Source organism: Mustela erminea, chromosome 3, assembly GCF_009829155.1.
Source record: "Mustela erminea isolate mMusErm1 chromosome 3, mMusErm1.Pri, whole genome shotgun sequence".
NCBI classification, from domain to species: Eukaryota; Metazoa; Chordata; class Mammalia; order Carnivora; family Mustelidae; genus Mustela; species Mustela erminea.
Window position 1 is genome coordinate 13,401,572 of NC_045616.1, and position 15,988 is coordinate 13,417,559.

At 41.4% G+C, this 15,988-nt stretch overlaps 1 protein-coding gene across 1 annotated transcript; it reads right to left on the minus strand.

Annotated features, from left to right (window-relative positions):
• Nucleotides 1-3,670: 3,670 nt before the first annotated feature.
• LOC116585552 (immunity-related GTPase family M protein 1-like) lies at nt 3,671-4,877 on the minus strand. The gene is given in 3 exon segments (XM_032334930.1): nt 3,671-3,819; nt 3,822-4,829; nt 4,832-4,877. Coding segments are annotated over 3 exon segments (1,185 nt in total). The 5' UTR covers nt 4,860-4,877.
• Between the last annotated feature and the right edge of the window lie 11,111 nt (nt 4,878-15,988).

Here is a 15,988-nt window from a genome sequence, read left to right on the forward strand (position 1 = left end):
TTGCTTCTTCTGAAGCTTCTGTCCTTGGCTTGCAGATGGCCCCATTCTCCTGTGTCCTTATATGGCCTTTGTCTGTGTGTGCATCCTTGATGTCTCTTCTCCGCCTTCTAAAATCAACCCCATGAGTCACAGCTCCACCCATCTGAGCTCAGTTAACCTTCACTATCTCCTTAATGAGCCTCCTACAGCTTTACAGCTTCAACACAGGAACTTGTGGGTATACACTTCACTCCAGAATGAGTCCTAAGTCTAAAAATATGTTTAGTAACAGTAGTCTTTGTGTAGTGTTAGAGTTGGATTACAGAATGTTGTGTGCATGTCTGAGAACCCCAGCATCCCTGGGGAAGTCCATCAGAGGAGAACCCATGAGTGAGCCAGCAGTTCCTGCAGAGCTTAAAGGACATGACTCAGGAAAACTGCTTCAGATGCAAATATGGTTAGACACCATTAATCTCCTAGAGACAAGGGGGTGGTCACAGGCACCAAGTTACAGGTATAGTCTACATCTGAGTTGTAAGGTTAGGAGCCTTCTCAACTGGCCAGTAGAGTTATAAATACAGAAAATATCTGAGAGATGGGAGATTTGAGTGTGTTTTGTCAACAATGCATCATATTCCTTTCACACAATGTGTATCTGTATATTATGACACAGCAATTCCACAGCTAGTTCTAGAGAAAGTTTGCCACAGGTGTACCAGAAACATATGTAGGATGTTTTTAGAAGAAGGGTGTTGAGGAGATAGGAAGAACTGTAAAGAACCCCAAACTCAAATTTCCACTGACAGTGAATAGATTATGTGCTATATTGGCAAAATGGAGAACACATGCGAGAGAAACAATGTAAATGAGAAGCCGCTTACAGAGGTTGGAACACAAACTAATTCAATTTTTCTAAAGCATTCAAACAAGCAAAACTAAATGATATAATGTCTGAGGAAACACACATCTATGGAAATAACTAAAGAAAGCAAAAACAAGCATACACACACACACACACACACACACACACACACCTCCGAATTCAAAGGATCTGTACATCTGAGAATAGATGCAGAGAGACACATATGGGGTGATGCTTGTGGGAATATCCAATGATTTAAGTAACATTCCAGTTCTTAATATGGGAGTTGAGTTAACAGGTATTCATCTTTATATCTCACTTTACTCTGTGTATATATCTGTATTGTATCATATATATCAGTAGGATATATATATCAGTAGGATATATATGATACAATACAGAGTGCTGAACATGACTGTACTTAGAACACGTAATAAGGAACAATGCCAAAGGGGAAGAATGATGTCAGAAACCATTATCTTTTTCACTAGACTCCATTTTAAAGCAGCTTAAGTGTCACAGCAAAATTGAGCAGAAGGTGCATAGGACCTTCTGAACCCCCTGAACCCATGAACCCCTGCCCTCACACAAGTACAGCCTGTCCACTGTCAACAACTCACACCATCCTACAATTCATGAACCCAAAATGACCCATTTTTCTCCCTCCATATCCATAGTTTACACTGGGTTCCCTCTTGGTGTTGCATATTCTATAAGATAAAAATATAATTTATCCACCATTATTATATCACACAGAGTGGTTTCACTGCTCTAAATGGCCTCTGTGCTCCACCGGCTTGTCCCTTCCTGCCCTGAACCCTTGATAACCACTGATCTTTTTCTCATTTCTACAGTTTTGCCTTTCTTGGAATGTTACATACTTGGAATCATGCAGTATTTAGCCTCTCCAAATTGATTTCTCTCACTTGGTAATATGTGTTTCCATTTCATCCATGTCTTTTCACATCAGCTCTCACTAAGGAGGCTTCTGAATGCTGAGTGTTGATGGAGGTCCTTCAGGTCACTAGCCCCCCGGTGACACTTCTGACATAGTCCCCATGGATGACGACAACCGGGTGGCCATTTAAGGAATGGAATGGAATTGGCATTGGGCTTTATACTGGCAACATGACATGCTAGGAGGAGATAGATCTTCAGAGTTCTAAGAGAAAATGATGTTTCCTATACACAAACTATTTATTAAAAGTGACCATAGAACGAAGTCCTTAAATGGAATAGCAAAGACTCAGAAAGTACCTCCCAGGGAACTTTTTTTTTTCACTTTGTTTGAGAATGGACCTAATGTGAATGAACCAGGGAATCCAAGAAGCACAAGCACCACCAACGTAATGGAATCATGTGAGCAAGGCCTGTGCTCCAGGCTGGGAGAGCAACTAGTCCAACTGAGAGTAAGAATTAGAAGAGTTGCATGGAACCCTTTCAGGGAAAAAGGATTTTCTGGAGTAATGTCATCATTACTACACAGAGTCATCTGAGGTTAAGGGAATGGCATAGTATTATTATGATAAAATCATACTGTGCCACTTCCTCATCCCCTTCTTACTTTGCCCCCAGATTTGTTTAATTATCTTATACCTTCAGTTACAAAGATTTGGTGGCCAAAATTTTACACATTGATCCAATTCAGATATGTCCAACAAATTTAGATTGGGTTCCATACTGGGTGCGATCTTCCCACGTGAATAGAGTAAGGTCACGTGGTTGATGGAGAATGTTGCTAGGAAGGACAGCTGCTCTTGTGAGGAATGAATGATTCCCACAGTGGTGAGACCCAGGTTATGTTACTTTTGGTGTGGAGAGAGAGGTTTCAAACATCATTGAAAAAAGGGTGTTATAAAAAACAATTTTTGTTATACACACACACACACACACACACACACACACAGTAAAGGGAAAAATCTAGAACCAGGGTCTAAAATGGTTTCCAATTAGGAGAATTTCCATAGAGTCTATATATGTTGGGTTAACTGTATAGACAGTGAGGTCATAGGCAATGGTTTAGTTTCCTCAATGTTGACAATCAGATTAAGATTTCTTTGACTGACATAGGAGATGACTTTAGCAAAGAACACAACATAGACGGTAACTTTAAGTAAACAAACACTTCTCTAAAGGAAACATAATCTAACAGGTACTATTTCCAATGACAGGCCTATATGAGCTGTGCATGTGAAGAGCATGAACTCTTGGAGGGAGTGGCAGTCAGTGTTACTACTTACAATAGTCAGATTTGCTTATACATTCAACAGTTTTCTATTCCCAATAACAATGGCCCTTGCGTCCATTTCCTGTTTCCCTTTTTTTCCCCTTATATAAATGTTTTTGTGCAATCAGTGAGGGGAGGTGTAAGGGCAGAGCTTTGCAGAATACCAGAATGGTCTTGGAAACTTTCAAAGAATAGCTAAACATACATTCTCCATCATATTTCCCCAAAGGGAACATCCCAAAGGATGTTCTCCCCTCTGCATCTGTATGCCTCTATAAGTCCAGAGGTGAGAAGTGAAGGAACATGAGGGTCTGGATGTTAATGTGAAGTGATAAGGGGATGTCAGAATGAGACTGTACATCACAGAGCAAATCTTTTCATTCACCTTTGGATCCAGGCTCATTTAATAAGTGATAAAAATTAGAAAAAATTTTAGAGTTTCCCAACAGGGATTCAAAATGAGAAAATCAGCCCATTTTTCTTGAAGAACTTACAGCCAATGAAAGTGGAAATATTCAGCTTGATTGAGAATTCAGGAAGGGTACAGTGTGAAAAGAGGACCCCAGATGTCCTGACTTCCCTCCAGAAGAAATCACAGCTCTTCAGATGATGGAGTCTGTAAGGATTTTCTTCATGATGGTCCTGGTGTCCTTGGCAACTATTTCAAGGAAGTGTCTGTGTTTCCACACTCTCAGGTAGTTGAGAACAGTATCACCTAAGAATGGGATGTGTCTCAGAATTGAATATAAGAGGCTGTATTACAATTCATGAAAGATAATATCCTGTCCCCAGTGAGGACAGTGTGCAGATCCTGAGACTTCATAATAGCCTTGTACTCCTCCATAGGTTTACCCATACTCTGGGCCACCTGCTGGAGAGACTCATCATCCACACCAAAAAACAAGTGGTAGGCCATCAGACACTCTGCCAGATCATCTGTATTCTGGATGCCAAGGACGTCCTGGAAAGAATTTGAAGCTATTTGCCCCTGCAAAGAGGTCACCTTGTCATTAATGACCTTCTCACAGGTGTCAAACAATTTCTCTAGAGGACAATGGTACCTGATATCAGAGATGTCCCTGTGCAAGGTCTCCCTAAGCTCTGGGAAGTCATTCAATAAAGGGTCAAAGCTGGAGACCAGGAATATGATGGGTTTGTGCACTCTCTCCTTTTGGAGAGTTTCCCAAATATTCTCTCGGATATTCTGCAGGAGTCGTTTTTCAGAGAGGGTACGTGTGCTGATGTCCCTGTCCAGCTTGGTCCAGACAATGTAGGACTTCTTTCCCTGTCCCTGGATGGCTTTGGCAAGCTTCATGAGATTCATGCTAAACTGTTCCGATGCAATGATGATGAAGAGGTCATACAGACCAAACTGCATCTCCGCTAGATAGTTCCCCCAGTTTTGGGTACCTGCCCCTAGTCCAGGTAGGTCCCACAACTCCACATTGGGAAAGTGGGGGGAAAAGTAGCAAGTGGGAATCTGGGTGGTCCCCACCACCCCAGTGGGAGCTGAGTCCTCCTCTTCATGCCCAATTCCCCTCAGTGCATTGATGAAGGAAGACATGCCATTGCCAGAGCCCCCAGTGACAGCAATTCTCACTGGGGCACTAGACGCTATCTCCAGGGTTTCCCTGGCCACAGAGACCACCCCCAGCAACTTCGCTTCTACCAGTGCCTTCTCAGTGTTTGTGGCAGTTGCCTTAGGTAAGACTGTCCATCCTGTATTGTACTGCAGAGCAGGGGTGAAGGATGTAGACAATGAGTGTGAAGGGACTGATTGGGCTGTGTCATCTCTCTGATCAGTGGAGTGACCTGTCGAAATAAGAAAAACAGGAGAGTTAGGAGGGCCAAGGGCACAGGGTGGCTGAGGATCATCAGATTTGTTATATCAAACTGAGGATTTCAGATCCACTCCCAACTCACTGCAAAGGTATTTAGATTAGAAACAGCAAGCCTAGGGGTAACTGGCTGGCTCAGTTAGTAGAGAGTGGGACTCTTAATCTTGGGGTTGTGAGTTTGAGCCCCATGTTGGGTGTGGAGATTACTTAAAAATAAAATCTTACCAAAAAAAAAAAAAAGAAAGAAAGAAAGAAAGAAAAGAAAAGAAACAGCAAGCCTCTATGGAACCAGAAAAGATCTCGAATAGCCAAAGGGATATTGAAAAAGAAAGCCAAAATTGGTGGCATCACAATTCTGGACTTCAAGCTCTATTACAAAGCTGTCATCATCAAGACAGCATGGTACTGGCACAAAAACAGACACATAGATCAATGGAACAGAATAAAGAGCCCAGAAATAGACCCTCAACTCTATGGTCAACTAATCTTTGACAAAGCAGGAAAGAATGTCCAATGGAAAAAGACAGCCTCTTCAATAAATGGTGCTGGGAAAATTGGACAGCCGCATGGAGAAAAATGAAATTGGACCATTTCCTTACACCATACATGAAAATAGACTCAAAATGGTTGAAGGACCTCAATGTGAGAAAGGAATCCATCAAAATCCTTGAGGAGAACACAGGCAGCGACCTCATCGACCTCAGCTGCAGCAACATCTTCCTAGGAACATTGCCAAAGGCAAGGGAAGCAAGGGCAAAAATGAACTATTGGGATTTTATCAAGATCAAAAGCTTTTGCACAGCAAAGGAAACAGTTAACAAAACCAAAAGACAACTGACAGAATGGGAGAAGATATTTGCAAACGACATATCAGATAAAGGACTAGTGTCCAAAATCTATAAAGAACTTAGCAAACTCAACACCAAAGAACAAATAATCCAATCAAGAAATGGGCAGAAGTCATGAACAGACATTTCTGCAAAGAAGACATCCAGATGGTCAAAAAACACATGAAAAAGTGCTCCATGTCACTTGGCATCAGGGAAATACAAATCAAAACCACAATGAGATATCACCTCACACCAGTCAGAATGGCTAAAATCAACAAGTCAGGAAATGACAGATACTGGTGAGGATGCGGAGAAAGGGGAACCCTCCTACACTGTTGGTGGGAATGCAAGCTGGTGCAGCCACTCTGGAAAACAGCATGGAGGTTCCTCAAAGTGTTGAAAATAGAACTGCCCTATGACCAGCAATTGCACTACTGGGTATTTACCCTAAAGATACAAACGTAGTGATCCGAAGGGGCACGTGCACCCGAATGTTTATAGGAGCAATGTCCACAATAGCCAAACTATGGAAAGAACCTAGATGTCCATCAACAGATGAATGGATAAAGAAGAGGTGGTATATATATACACCATGGAATACTATGCAGCCATCAAAAGAAAATAAATCTTGCCATTTGCAACAACGTGGATGGAACTAGAGCGTATCATGCTTAGCGAAATAAGTCAAAGTCAAACGGAGAAAAGACAACTATCATATGATCTCCCAGATATGAGGAAGGGGTGATGCAACATGGGGGCTTAAATGGGTAGGAGAAGAATAAATGAAACAAGAAGGGATTGGGAGGGAGACAAACCATAAGAGACTCTTAATCTCACAAAACAAACTGAGGGTTTCTGGGGGGAGGGGGGTTGAGAGAAGGGGGTGGGGTTATGGACATTGGGGAGTGTATGTGCCTGGTGAGTGCTGTGAGGTGTGTAAACCTGATGATTCACAGACCTGTACCCCTGGGGATAAAAATATATTATATGTTTATAAAAAATAAAAAATTTTAAAAAATAAAAAAAGAAAAAAGAAAGAAACAGCAAGCCTCTGTAAAACTGTTCAATAGATTGTCAAAACTTTGAATGTATTATTCAACGATAGAAAACGAGCAAAACCTATCATTTGTGATGACATGAATATACCTTGAAAGCATTATGCCCAGTAAAATAAATCAGGCAGAGCAAGACAAATACTGTATGATCTAACTGATGTGTGGATCTAAAACTGAAATGAAATAATTCATTGAAAATCAGATCAGGCTTGTAGAGAGGCAGAGACAGATGATGAGAGGAGGGTGAATTGGTGGTCAAAAAAGTACAAGATTTCAGCTATCAGTTAGGTAAGTACTATGGAGGAGGAGCTAAGATGGTGGTATCATAGAAGGACCCTAAGTTGGTCCCCTCCCTCAAACACAGCTGGATAACTGTCAAATCATTCTGAACACCCAAGAAATTGACCTGAAACTGACAGAACAGAGTCCACAACTAGAGGGAGAGAAGAGACCACATTGAGGAAGATAGGAAGCATGGAGATGTGGTTTGGAGGAGAAATGGATCATGGGTGCCAGAGAGAGGAGGGAGCCCTGGTCATGGAGAAAAGCACACAGGGGAGAGATCGTTCACTCTTCTTGGAGTGCATCCATCTGTAAGAGATGAGTTCACAGAGATGCTTCTCAGGGGACAAAAATATGAATGGGCCCCATTTCCCTCCCTCACCCCTCAGGACAGGCACAGAGCCACCTGCTCAGGGGGTATTCCCCCTGTCCCTGGCTGCCTAGTCACCTTGCTCCAAGTCCCAAGCCCCTGCACTCTGGTATGACTGCCCATCTCAGTCAAACCTGCCTGCATCAGTCCCAGTGAGACAAAACCCTCCCCAGAGGACCAGCACAGGCTCCTAGCTACAAAATGTCCCTAAAGTTTGGAGTTTTAAAGGTCAGCAGCCTTGGCTGGGCTAGAGTCCAGAGCACACAGTGCTGTTCCTGGAGAGAAGGCAAACAACCCACAGTCAGAGAGCATGAAAACAGCAATCTGAAAAACTCCTGAGACACACAGAAGGGAGATTATTAGCTCTCCTGGCAGTGTTTCCCTGCAAGCAGCAAGCAAAGAGACTCCTCCCTGTGGACAAAGGAGGGGCTGACTCCATTCCCTCCCCCACCCCTCAACTATAACAACCTTCAGTAAACAGCACCACACCAATACTGCTTGCCTAAACTGTTTACTCCAAGTCTCACACTAATGCACTCTGCTGGTATTGCTGTTCTTGACCAAGTTTGCCTTGGTACCAGTGCAGTGAACCTCAGAGCATAAAAGGGCCAACCTAGCTACAAGCCAGAAAGATGGAGCTCTGGGCCGGCTCAGGCTGAGGGAAAATTTTGAAAAATGAAGATTACTTTTGGAATGAGAATACCTCCCTTGCCTTTGTACTCAAAACCTTCTTTAAGACCTCTCTTGACCTTTCCCAACAATAGCCCAAGTTCTTGTTTAGGGGGGAACATTGAGGTTTCTGAAGGTCTTACCAGCCACCCTGGCTCCAGGGAGACAGTCTCCTGGGTGAGTTCCAGGCTCACTGACTTGGTTGTATGAAAGGGTTTCTTCTGCCCCTGAGCATGCTGTGCATTCTGGTTGCCTTTAAGTTTGCCCCTGGTATGGGGTGGAGAAGTCTGGATGTCCTGTGGGGCCCAGGCCAGTCAGAACACAGGATCTAGGCTAAAACCCTTGAATCCTTTTCCAGGTTTATCCAAATCCCATCACAACCTCCACCTGTGCCCATCTCACCTTGACTTCCCATGTGCTAGATCAATTGAAAAAAAAAAATATCCTGTCTTTTCAAAAGGTGAAAAGGTCCCAGAAAGTATAATAAAAACACATATACAGGCCTTGGCACTTAGAGTAAATAATTCCCTAGACTCTCTCTCTGCTGGCCTTAGTGCCCAGCAGGTATGGGACATATTTCTGTTAGAGGAATGAAGCACAAAGCATCATTGCACATCCTTCACTCCTTGGTTGACAAATTAGTTAAGTTTTCTTCCTAAATCTGTTATCTGAAATGTGGAAATGGGGAAGCTACTCCAGAGTCCAGCAAGTAGGGCCTAGGACAGAGTATGACACCTCTCCCTCAATGTTGGTGTGATAGGTGAGCACAATCCTATGCTTTCCGGACCATTTCTGTGACCATGTCTGACCCAGCCATGGACTTTGCAAAGTCTGCTCATCAGATCATCTATGCTGGGCCCTACCAGAGGGGGTAACTGGGGCCCTGCAGCACCAGCCACAACTCCCTATCCTCCACTACCTTCTCATCTGGTCCCTGCCCTGATCCTCGTGCTAGACAACCCTGCACATGGGACCCTCTCAGGATCCTTTAAAACCATACTCTCCCCATGTGACACTGCCAGGCCAGGCTGGAACAAGGGTAATTACATGAGAGGTTGCAGGGTCTTCCAGGAATCTTCAGTGTGCAATTTTTGGCATGTGTGAGCCTGTAGGACATTGAGACTCAGATTACAGGCCCAGAAGTTGAGTAGAGGACCTCAGAGATCAGCTCAGAGAGCAGGTGACCCCTCAGCTCCCAACTTACTGATCTTACTTCTGGTCACCCCTCTTCCCCAACAGACTTTGAGGTCTCTGAATAAGGAAACCTAGGCCTTTATGGAAAGAGTCCAGGGAGCAGATTCAACTAGAGAAGGCAGTTGAGCTTACAAGAGAACAAGGCACTGTGAGCAGATCTTTCATCTTCTGATGGACACCAGCAGTAAAACGCACACATGCATTCTCACACATGCATACACCTGAGGAAAGATTTACCAATGATTTCCCTACCCTCCATTTTGATTTACTGCATCTATTCCAATGGGTAGCATCTTTGAACTCTTGTTATAATGTACCAGATAGATTTCATGATCTAAGAAGCAGAATGAAAAACACTCATTAGTACATTTCCCATGCAGGATCCTGTATAGTTCATGTCACGCCCAATTATCTTGAGCCATGTTGCAAGGATCAGCCTTGGACTGGACTAGAGTTCTGAGGCATCAGGAATTTTTGTGAGCATGAACTCAGTGTAGACCAAGCCCCACATTTCTCCCCATTTTATCACCACAAGGAAAAGGTGAGTAAAAAAATCAACATATTGATTTATTCTAGGGAAGTATAATAAACATCTGCATTATCAATAGGCATGAAGCTCTAAAGGACATGGTCTGGGGAAATAGTGTTTGGAAAGCCCACCTCACCAATATACCTATAAAGGATGGATTTGGTGTCCAGCAATAGGGGCAGTTTCTTCAATGCAGTTAAATATTTGCATTCTGGGTAGAAATAACTGCAAGTAAAAAATGCAAGCTTACAAATGAACTTGAAAACTAGCTGTGGATGCCAATGAACACACACAGACAGCCAACCACAGCCCTTGGTAGTATGGTAAGAACTACCTCTGAAACTCAGGTACCCTTGCAGTGATGGGGCTGTTTGTAATGGATGATAGAAAGCTCCCACTCAGTATCTCTTGAGGGCTAGGCTACTCCCCAGCAGTGCGTGAGTATCTGTCTGGGGCTCGTGCCCTGTTTGTTTGGTTCTGGTGTGCTGTGGCTATTAAAAACTCTCCTAATTTGAACCATTTCACATCCTAAATCTACATTTTTCTCCTGGGTGGGTGTATATATAATGAAAAAAATTTTTAAGAGTTTTTTTCAGATAAAATTTGAAACCTCACTCTCCACCACCAGAAGTATCCTAACTTGGTTCTCACCACTGTGGGAATTATTCAGTCCTACCAAGAGCATCCCTCCTTCTCTGCATCATTCTCCTTCAACCTCATCACCTTACTCTACTTACCTGGGAAGATATTCTCCAATATGGAATCCAATCTGAATTTGGTGGATGTACCTAAACTGGACCAATGTGTATAATTTTGACCCATCTTCAGGCTTCTGCTCAAAGAGGAGGGTTTTTCAGAGGTTATCATAAATACTAGCTGAGATAGAAAGTGAAGTTAATATTGAATGAAAGTGAAATGAAAGAGGCATAATAAAGTGATAAAGAATCCTATGGTTAAATCCTGGCTCCAGTATGCCCCTGCCATGTGACCTTGGACACATTCCACTATCTTAGTTTTTCAATAGTTAAAATGGTGATGGTAATAATATTACATCTTACGGGGGTCCATCTGAGTCCAGGTAATGTGAGGATTTAATGAGTTAAAGCACATAAAGCACATAGAATAGGGTCAGGTATGGACTTATGTAAATGTTTGGCATTATCATTATCATTCCTTCTCTTCATGGCCAAGAAGGGACAACATAAGATCACATGCAAAGACAGTTTCACCAAAAGGTGAGTGTCCTACTCAGATTCTCCATCCAGTGGAGTGAGAAGAGTCTGCTGGAGAGTCCTACAATCACATGGAAGCCTTCAAGGAATAGTTACATCTTATCTTATTCCCAACTGAGCTTGTTAAGTTTCCTTCTTAGAGAATTCAGGAAGCAGAAGACAGTCCCATGTAGAGCACTGTCCTGCATTGTGAGATCCCCAGAGAATGAGGGAAGAGAGAGAGAACTGAGATGAGTGGTTAAAGGGCTCTAAAGGTCAGAATGGCTATAGGTGCAGAGTTCTTGGAGTAAACCCAACCCTAGACAGCCTATCCTGGGTCATGGTGTTGAAGGAGGTTAAATAAGAGGCCACACCTACTGGAACCTCCCATAGCACAGGCAAGGAGAAAACCAGGTCCCAGTGAACACCAGGAAGCCTGACCACTGCAGAGGTCTACTGGAGGAGTTGAGACCACCAAGTTTACCACACAGGAAGTCAGCTAGAAATGCATTCAGACAAAAGAAGACAGATCAACAAATGAGACAAACCAGAAGACAAGGTGATCAGAACCTCTGATGAAAGCTTCCTCCTCAGTGCCCCAGGGAGTCCCAGCAGGGATGAAGCCAAAGAGGAATGGAAAACAATCTTGACCTGCTGCAGGTCGGTGGTGAATGTTCAGTGGAAGGCAGATTTAAGATGGCTTCTAACAATATTTCTTATTTCCATAGCTTCATTTGTTCCTGTACTGTGGAATGACAAATGAAATATGGCATCAAGAATGGAATGTCCAGGCACCTGGGTGGCTCAGTCAGTTAAGTGTCCACCTTCAGCTTGGGTTGTGGTCTCAAGGTCCTGGAATCAAGTCCCCCATCAGGCTCCTTGCTCAGCGGGGAGGCTGCTTCTCCCTCTGCCTGCTGCTCCCCCTGCTTGTACTCTTGTACTCTCTCTCTCTCTAGCTCTCTCTAAAAAAAAAAAAAAAAAAAAAAGGAAAAGAAAAAGAAAAAGAAAGGAAGGAAGGAAGGACGGGACGTCCAAGATTCCAAAATTTAGTCATGAAAAGTCTGCAGCTTCTGACTTACAAATCCTCTGTTCACTGGCTCATTCTTATTCTCTCTCATGCTCTCTCTCTCTCTGTCTCTTCCACCTCTCTCTCTCTCTGTCTCTCAGCATAATAAAAATAGAATATTTAAGCTAACCTGTTGGAGAGACCCTGAAGAATTACAGGCCATCTGGAGGAGAAGAGAGGCAGCCAGCATTAACTGCCAGGCATGTACATGTGTCATCTTGGGAGCAAACCCTCCAACCTCAGGCACAGCATCAGAAGATGGAGCCAAGCTGATAACTTGACTGCCACCTCAGGAGATACCTTTATTCAGAATCACACAACTAAAACTGCTCCTATATTTCTGACCCTTGGAAACCATAAGCAAATAAATGCTTGTTTTTCATTTCATTTCATTTTATGTTTTATTTTTTTCAAATAAATGCTTGTTTTAAGCCACTAAGTTTCAGGGTAATCTGATCCACAGCAACAGATAACAGATAATACCATTAAGAAGCTCCCCACAGCGCTGGCAGCTGTGAATGACCTCTTCCCTCACTATAGCACTCACTCCTGCATGGACCCAGCATGAAGAAGCTGCACCATCTTCAATCACAGCCTTTCCCTCCCTGGCCCCTGGACATGTCCTTCCCTGCTGTCTAGTGAAGGATCAGCCTCTGCTAAAATTCTTAGGTAATTTCATCCTGCTTCAGGCCACACAGACTTACCCAGTTGGAGGCTCTGTGTCTAAGAAGAAAAAATAGGGAGGACAGAAAGAAAGAATGAAAGGAAAGAAAGATGAAAGAAAGAAGGAGAAAGAAAGAAAGAAAGAAAGGAAGGAAGGAAGGAAGGAAGAAAGAAAGAAAGAAAGAAAGAAAGAAAGAAAGAAAGAAAGAAAGAAAGAAAGAAACAGAGGCATGTTTAGTAGTGAGAGGAAGAGTAAATGTAGGTAGATAATAAATTCATTCCATGGGAGGTAATAGAGAGGGGAATAGGGAGATAAACTTTCTGAGTCTCTGCAGTTCCAATTAATGCCTTCATTTTCTGGTCATGTTTAATAAATAGTGTGACTACAGAATTCTGTTTTTGACATCATTTCATCTTAGAATTCTGAAGATCTACCTCCTTGCCGTCTTAACTGGTATAAGATTAGATTGTATTGTGGTTTTGATTTGTATTTCCCTGATGGCTAGTGATGTTGAACATTTTTTCATGTGTCTGTTAGCCATTTGTATGTCTTCTTTGGAGACATGTCTGTTCATGCCTTTTGCCCATTTCTTGACTAGAATATTTGTTCTTTAGGTGTTGAGTTTGGTAAGTTCTTTATAGATCTTGGATACCAGCTCTTTATCTATAGTGTCATTTACAAATATCTTCTCCCATTCTGTGGGTTGCCTCTTAGTTTTATTGACTCTTTCCTTTGCTGTACAAGAGCTTTCTGTCTTGAGGAAGTCCCAAAAGTTCATTTTTGCTTTTGCTTCCCTTGCCTTTGGAGACGTGTCTTGAAAGAAATTTCTGTGGCCAATATCAAAAAGGTTACTGCCTATTCTGCTAAAAATATCTTACACGTGTTTCTGGTACACTGCATAGAACCTTCTCCAGAAATAGGTGTGGAATTGCTGGGTCATAACATACAGATTCTTACACATTCCATGAAAGGAAGACAAGGCATTGCCTCCTTAAAAAGTCTGAAATCTCCCACCTCTCATATATATTTTGTATTTCTATTACTATTGGTCAGTTGAGAAGGCCCTCTTACACTTACATCTCAAATGTAGACTACAGTTGTAGTTTGGTACCTGTGATGACCCATATCTCCCTTGAGAAGGTTACATGGTATTAGACCACATCTGCATCTGAAGCAGCTTCCTGAGTCATGTCCTTTAAGGTCTGCGAATCTACTGGCTCATCCTCCTGGGTCTTCCTCTGAATGGAATTCACCAGGGGTACTGGAGTTCTCAGACTCCCACACACTATTCTCTCATTCAACTGTAACATTACACAAGGAGTACTGCTACTAAACACTTTTTTATACCTAGGGTGCCTTCTGGAATAAAGTCTACACCCACAAGTTCCTGTGTTGAGCCCTAATCCTCATTATGATTGCATTTCTAGATTTTTTAAGGAGATAGTGAATTTAACTGAGCACAGATCTGTGGGACCCTATCTAGTAGGACTGATCTCCTTAGAAGATGGGAAAGCGACACCAGGGATGCACACAGAGAGAAAGGCCATGTGAGGACACAGGAGAAAGGAGCCACCTGCAAGCCGAGAAAGAGGTTTCAGAAGGAGCAAAACCTACAGGCACCTTGATCTAAGACGTCCAGCCTCTGTTGTTACAGCCTCTGTGTGTATATACATATATATATGTATATATATGTATATACATACACACACAAACACATTATATATATATATATGTATATATATGTATATACACACACACATTTTATATATATATGTATACACACACACATACATATATATATACACACATATATACACATTAGAATAGTATTCAGCCTGAAAAAAGAAATCCTGCCATTTTCAATGAGACGGATGGACCTGAAGACTATAATTCTATAGCTTCAGATATAGCTGAAGACTGTAATGTTATGGGAAACAAGTCAGTAAGTGATAGACAAATACCATATGATTTCAGGCATAGGTGGAATTTTAGAAACAAAATAAGTAAACAAAGGGAATTAAAAAGAGAAAAAACACAAAACAAGGAACAGACTCTTATCTAGAGAGAACAAACTGCTAAATATACCAAGGGGAGGTGAGTAGGGGGATAGGTGTAATACGTGAAGGGGATTAAGAGTACATTCATCATGATGAGCCTTGAGTAATGTATAGAATTGTTGGATCACCATGTTGCACACCTGTACTAATACAACACTGTATGCTAACTGTACTGGAGTTAAAAATGTAATAAAACATAATAAATTAAAAATAAAATAAAAATAAAAACACTTTTTTGGGAGAATAATTGATGTGTCATGTAATCTAGCCACAATTATTAAGAACAAGGAAATTAAATAGATAAAAATTTAATTTTAAAAAATTGAGGTAAACTTTTAAATCATTTCCAAAATCCTTCTGATAAACTAAAACCTTAAAATTTCACCAAGTTAGATTCAGTAGTGATTTAAGTTAAATTCATTAAATGTCTAGATTATTTCCAAATAAGATGAAATAATAAAACATTAACTACTAATCATGCTTCTCTAATTTTGGCTTCTTTATTACTGAGAAACTAAAGATAAATATAGGTCTGTTGGCAAACATTTTTTGGCATATTATATTGAAAGATCGTATATAAAGATACAACGAATATTTGTATATTTATAAATTTGTAAATTTGCCAATCTAAAGAACACTAGTCTAGCAGAAAGTTAACACATGCTTACTACTTAATGTTTGCTTGAAATTAATGTTTCTATGGGTTAAGAACTCTAATATATGTGGTAAAAGCAACTAAAAATAGAAAAAGGGAGCATCTCTAAATGAAAATAAAATAGGACATGCATTTTTGGTTTAAAAAAAAAAAACCATGAGGGTGCCTGGTTAGCTCAGTCCAAATAGCATAAGTGTCTTGGTCTCAGGGTGGTGAGATCAAACCCCATGTTCAATATGGAGCCTACTTTAAAAAAAAAAAAATATATATATATATATATATATGTATGTATGACTAGAGATGCACTGTATTTCTTCGGGCAAAAGAAAGTTGTACAAAAATTGTGAAAAGGGAAACTCTGGAAAGGAATTTTATGCATGGTCAGGACTTCTCACTTTGGAATGAATATGTTTTAATAGAAATATAAACTGATTTCCTAGATAGAATAGGTTTCTAGAATAGAATTTGGTTTCCTATGTGTTAAAAGGACAAAGTTCTGT